The sequence below is a fragment of the Helianthus annuus genome, chromosome 17 (genome assembly GCF_002127325.2).
Source record: "Helianthus annuus cultivar XRQ/B chromosome 17, HanXRQr2.0-SUNRISE, whole genome shotgun sequence".
NCBI classification, from domain to species: Eukaryota; Viridiplantae; Streptophyta; class Magnoliopsida; order Asterales; family Asteraceae; genus Helianthus; species Helianthus annuus.
Window position 1 is genome coordinate 65,691,793 of NC_035449.2, and position 5,761 is coordinate 65,697,553.

Below are 5,761 nucleotides of genomic sequence, written 5' to 3' on the forward strand. Positions count from 1 at the left end.
ACACTAGAAAACGACATCTACATGAAAATCCCTAAAGGATTAAAAATGCCTGAAGCATTAAAATCAATACCTCGAGACATGTGTGCTATAAAGCTAAAAAGATCTTTATATGATCTTAAACAATCTGGCCGTATGTGGTACAATCGACTCAGTGAATATCTCGAAAAAGAAGGATACAAGTCTGATGTAATCAGTCCATGTGTTTTTATAAAAAGATCACTCTCAAAATTCACTATAATAGTAGTCTACGTGGATGATATAAACATCATTGAGCTCCTGAAGAGATAGAAAAAACTGCTAATATATTAAAGAGAGAATTTGAGATGAAAGACCTTGGCACAACAAAATTATGTCTCGGCCTGCAGTTCGAGCATTTGCGCAACGGTACATTCATACATCAGTCAAATTACATCCAGAAGATGTTAGTACGTTTTAATATGGACAAAGCTCATCCGTTTAGCATACACATGGTTGTCCAACCGCTAGATCCTCAAAAGGACCCTTTCCGCCCTCAAGAAGAAGGCGAATAAGTACTTGGTCCAGAAATACCGTACTTAATTGCGATCGGTGCCCTTATCTATCTTGCAAATAACACGAGACCTGATATTGCATTCTCGGTACATGTACTAGGGAGATATAGTTCAAACCCAACACGTAGACACTGGAATGGAATAAAACACATAATCCAATATATTTGCGGGACACAAGACTTAGGCCTTTTCTACCAGAAAGATCAAAAGTCCCAGCTTGTTGGGTATGCTGATGCTGGATATCTATCAGATCCACATAAAGCAAAATCTCAAACAGGCTATGTATTCGCATACGGTGGCACAACAATTTCTTGGAAGTCAACTAAGCAAACACTTACAGCAACGTCATCAAATCATGCCGAACTAATTGCACTATATGAAGCTGGTCGAAAATGCGTTTGGTTGAGATCAATGATTACTCACATACAAGAAGCATGTGGATTAGAACATATCAAGAAGGAGCCGACAATTATTTATGAAGACAATGCTGCTTGCATAACTCGGATCAAAGAAGGTTACATTAAGGGTGATCGAACAAAGTACATTTCACCAAAATTCTTCTCAACATATGACTTGCAGAAAGAAGGGGAAATTGATGTTTGCCAAATCAAGTCAAGTGAAAATTTAGCTGACCTATTCACAAAATCTTTACCAAGAAACAGTTTCGAGCAACTATCACACAAGATCGGTCTACGTAGATTGAAAGATGTTTGTTGAATTCAGGGGGAGAATTATACACACTGTACTCTTTTTCCCTTAACTAAGTTTTGTCCCAATGGGTTTTCTTAGTAAGGTTTTTAATGAGGCAGTACAACTGATCCAGTAGTATCAGTTTATTCTATAGGTCCTGAAGTATCTATTTAATATCATCCTGAAGTATGTTATTAACTGTGTATAATAAATAATAATATATATCTGAGGGGGAGTGTTATAAATACAGATATATTCTCCCTTAATTCTCCTCCTAAGTTGTTATTCTTTCAGTTACATTTGACCACATAGCTTTCAGTTACATTTTAACTACTGTACATATATATATATATATATATATATATATATATATATATATATATATATATATATATATATATATATATATATAGGATAATGCTTGGTAAAAAACCCCATTTTTTTAGGAAACTTAGCAAACTATATATGTGGCTAGTAATGTGCCACGTTTCACTGATCTCTTTATTATAACATTTACATCAAGGTTATATTAGTAATTTTCTTTAACCCCCAAGAATTATGAGGTGACATTTTCATTAATTGCCCATCAAAACCCATCAAATCGTACATTCACTCTCCCCCATATTTCTTTTCCATATTTTCCTTTTATATCTTCTTCATTACTCATCTGAGAAACACCAAACTTCACATTTACACCAAAGTAGCAAGCATCTCCATTAATATCAATGGAGACAAATCCACCTACCTCTGAATTAATGTCGCCGGTTCGTAGGTTCCCAAACCGGTTCTTGTGCAGCGAGTTCCAAAACGATGAAGAATTTAATGATTCAGGTTTGTCCATATATGTCAATTAACTGTTCTAGAAGATCTGTTTTTTTTTTTTTTTTTTTTTTGTCTTTTTAATCTAATAATCCAACCTATTCTGCATGGCCATGTTCACCTGTTCCATTCGAAGCTTCTGCATACACTTATATGCATGTTGATTGTTCTCGGTCATCTGAAGCCCCTGTTAGATCCCCGGATGTTGTGGTATCCAACAATTTCATGAACCACACGTTTAATGATGACCAGGTTATGGATACTGAAGAAGGTTTGTTTTTTCTATACACTTTTCTTGTTTTATTTCTTCACCAGATATGTTATTGTTTAAACATATTCCATAATGTTCACATGTAGCATCCCAAGATTCCCAGATGGATGCCATGACTCTTGCTGTTTCTGGATCATCTCATGGTCCTTCTATGTTTGCTGAATCATCACTCGGCCAGTTAGACGGTTGTACAATGGACAATGGGAGCCCACTTTATTCTCATATCACAGATTTATAACCTTTTTTGTCATGCCATTTATTGCAGATTCATAACTTTTTTCGTTTTATGGTACAGGTCCTTCGAATCCATACTTTGTTTTTGATACCCCTCAGGGAACCCGTTACTGGATTCCTAATGTTGCTGATAAGTTCATTCCAGTGTGTGGCAAAACTTATCCAACCTTTCAGGATGTTCTTTCCATGTATGAACTTTATGCGCTTGAAGCAGGTTTTTCTGTAAAAAAAGGGCAAACCAAAGTCTGGAATGGAATTCCCACACACAAGTATCTCCGATGCTCAAAATATGGAAAACCCCAACCAAAGAGGACTTTTGATACCCTAGATGAATCTTCTGTTAAGCACCGGAGGACCACCTTCACATGGTGTGACTGTAAGGCAAGCATACTAGTCTCGATCTCGAACGATTCATACACAGTTCTGAGTTTCAATGATATTCATAATCATGAACTTGTTGAGAGTTACAACCGTGATCTTAGCAAGATATCACGGAAACTGTCATTCTCCACGAAACAATTCATTCATAACATGAGTCTAAACCGCATCGGACCAATGAGGTCTTATAGGTGTCTTGTAGCCTTAAAAGGAGGGCATCACAATGTCAATGGGACACCGGTCGATTTTAAAAACTTTAGCCACCAGCTGCGAATTTTTATTGGTGAACGCGACGCACAAGTTTTCCTTGAACGCTTGCGTGAGCGTTATGACAACCTACCCAACTTCTTTTTTTATTACACTGTATCAAACGGAAAGTTGTCATCTGTATTCTGGGCTGATGAGATTTCAAAGCTTAACTACAAAGCTTTTGGCGATGTCCTAGCGTTTGACGCAACTTACAGCACAAACAGGTTAGTCCCCCCCCCCCTCTCTAACATATGTTAGGCCTGATCCCCAATTATCCAATATTAACCCCAAAAAGGTTGTTCATATTGTTAACATCAAATCAAATTTTTTTGTTCACAGGTACAAGATGGTTTTTGTGCCATTCACGGGTGTGGATCATCATTTCCAATGTGTTACATTTGGAGCGGGTTTGATATCAACCGAGTCAATTGATTCTTACGTGTGGTTGCTTAAGGCTTTCTTGAAGGCACACGGTACTCAACCAACTCTTGTGCTGAGTGATCAAGACCCATCCATGCTACAAGTTGTTCCTATGGTCTTTACCGAATCACGACACCGTCTATGCATGTGGCATATAATGAAAAAACTACCCTCCAAGGTATACATAAGTTTGTTAACCTTTAACATGTGTTATTCAACATAACAGTAATTTTATATGTCTTCTCAAACTGTTTTAATCTAACTCGTGTTATAACTATTAAATTTTTCAGATCTCTGCCGATGTGCTCGATAACACTGATCTTCGGTCCTGCATTCATCCTTTGGTTTGGAATGTTTATATCAAACCTGAAACGTTTGAGTCCCGCTGGAATGACCTCCTACAAACATTTGGGCTTCAAGACCACAGCTGGTTGAACGACATGTACAACATCAAACATCTCTGGGTACCAGCCTACTTTAGAGAACTGCCCATGTGTTGCTTGATGAAGACCACCTCCCGCTGTGAAAGCTCTAACGCTGCCTTCAAGGTTAACTCAACAAGCGCAAACACCCTTGTACAATTTATGATGTGCTTTGAAAATAGGGTAGACAGCCAACGATATCGTCAACGTGTTTCGGAGTTCAAAACCTCTTCCACAATGTTCACTGGCAGTACTGATTTAGCGATAGAACAACACGCGTTCGCCATTTACACAAACGTTGTTTTCGCCCAAGTTCAAAAAGAAATAATTAAAGGGAAGTTTTTATGCTACATCACAAACCAAAGCGAGACCAGCGATTCCAGCCTTCTGATAGACGTCACTCATTTGGATAAAAGGAACAACATCACAAACGTCTATCAGGTAACACATGTTAGGCAATTTCATTATTCCCCATCCTCTAACATATTTTGCATCTAACGGGCTTTTCTTTTTTTTTGTCTATGTTCAATTCAGGTTACGTATAACAATGTGGATCAATCGGCCAGTTGCTCATGCAGGAATTTCATACGTATTAGATATCTGTGTCGCCATGTCTTTTGTGTCTATCGCTTGAAAAATGTTGAAAGGATTCCACCACAATACATAAACGACAGGTGGCGCCGAGATGCCCTCCCCAAACATGTTTTTTCAATTTCCAGTCGATACCGAGTCAACCCACACGCACCGTCCGTTATGCGGAATGAAATCCTCGACCTCGTTACTGAATGCGTTGATGTTGCTAGAACCGATGAGGATGCGTTGGCAAAATTGGTTGACCAACTCAGGGATTTCAAGATCAATGTTCTTTCCAGGCAACCGTTGTCAACAACTGAAAATGAATCAAATGAGTCTCAAATGGAAGAAATAGTTGGGCAGCCAATCAACATTCCAGTCGAAGTTGCTAATCCAGACGTTGCACGCAATAAAGGATGTGGTACTCATACTCGCATTTCTGGGCCCGGTGAGAAGGCCAAAGCAAAACCACCAAAACGTCCAAAGCAGCTTCGCTTATGCAAGCGTTGTGGTCTGTATGTCGACGACCACGACTCACGCAACTGCCTTAAGGTGGCTGCAATGAAAGCAGCAAAGGCAGCTGCTGAACAACAAAGGCAGTCCGCCACTGGCGACTGATCATCTGATTAAAATCTTTTATGTAGTACTATGTCATGGGAGACTCTTCATTTTGGCCTTCTTACACACATGTAACAGTCTTTTGACATCATCCTGCTATTCTCTGTTACGTGTGTAAGAAGGTGGAACTATTTTCGTCCCAATAACTATAACTAGGATTGTAAGAAACTCTATGGCCTTTGGCCACTTTTGTGATCTTAGCCCGAAGATCATTCGTGGACCGCTGTGGTCTATTAAGCGGTTTATCTTAAGATTATCTGCATTTTGATATCTGTTTTTCTGCGTTTTATTTTTTTTACGATGGCAAAAAAAAAAAAAAAAAAAAAAACCAAACAGATGCTTAACACATGTTAATTTTCCCATAATGATTTGCTCTTTTTAACTTGAAGGGATCAAAACAATCTTTGTTACCACACAACCTGGAATAAAAAAAGCAGCTTCGGTATGTGAACTTGAAAGCATCAAAACAATCTTTGCTAAGCACCCAATCTGGAATAAAAACACATGGTTAACACATGTTAGTTCACGTAATGCTTTGGGTCTGTAATCTTGAAAGT

The 5,761-nt window shown here is 38.4% G+C and overlaps 1 protein-coding gene across 1 annotated transcript; it reads left to right on the forward strand.

The window, feature by feature from the left end:
• The first annotated feature begins 3,685 nt into the window (after positions 1 to 3,685).
• On the forward strand, positions 3,686 to 5,204 carry LOC110924520 (protein FAR1-RELATED SEQUENCE 5-like). The gene is made up of 3 exons (XM_022168521.1): positions 3,686 to 3,769; positions 3,882 to 4,454; positions 4,548 to 5,204. The coding sequence occupies exons 1-3, from the start codon at positions 3,686 to 3,688 to the stop codon at positions 5,202 to 5,204; spliced, it is 1,314 nt and encodes a 437-aa protein (XP_022024213.1).
• Positions 5,205 to 5,761: the final 557 nt, after the last annotated feature.

Excerpts from the sequence above, each read along its gene's own strand:
- LOC110924520 (XM_022168521.1), top strand. The coding sequence starts at position 3,686 with ATGCTACAAGTTGTTCCTATGGTCTTTACCGAATCACGACACCGTCTA. Across the intron at positions 3,770-3,881 it reads TGAAAAAACTACCCTCCAAG|ATCTCTGCCGATGTGCTCGA; the intron begins GTATACATAAGT and ends TAAATTTTTCAG. Across the intron at positions 4,455-4,547 it reads ACATCACAAACGTCTATCAG|GTTACGTATAACAATGTGGA; the intron begins GTAACACATGTT and ends TGTTCAATTCAG.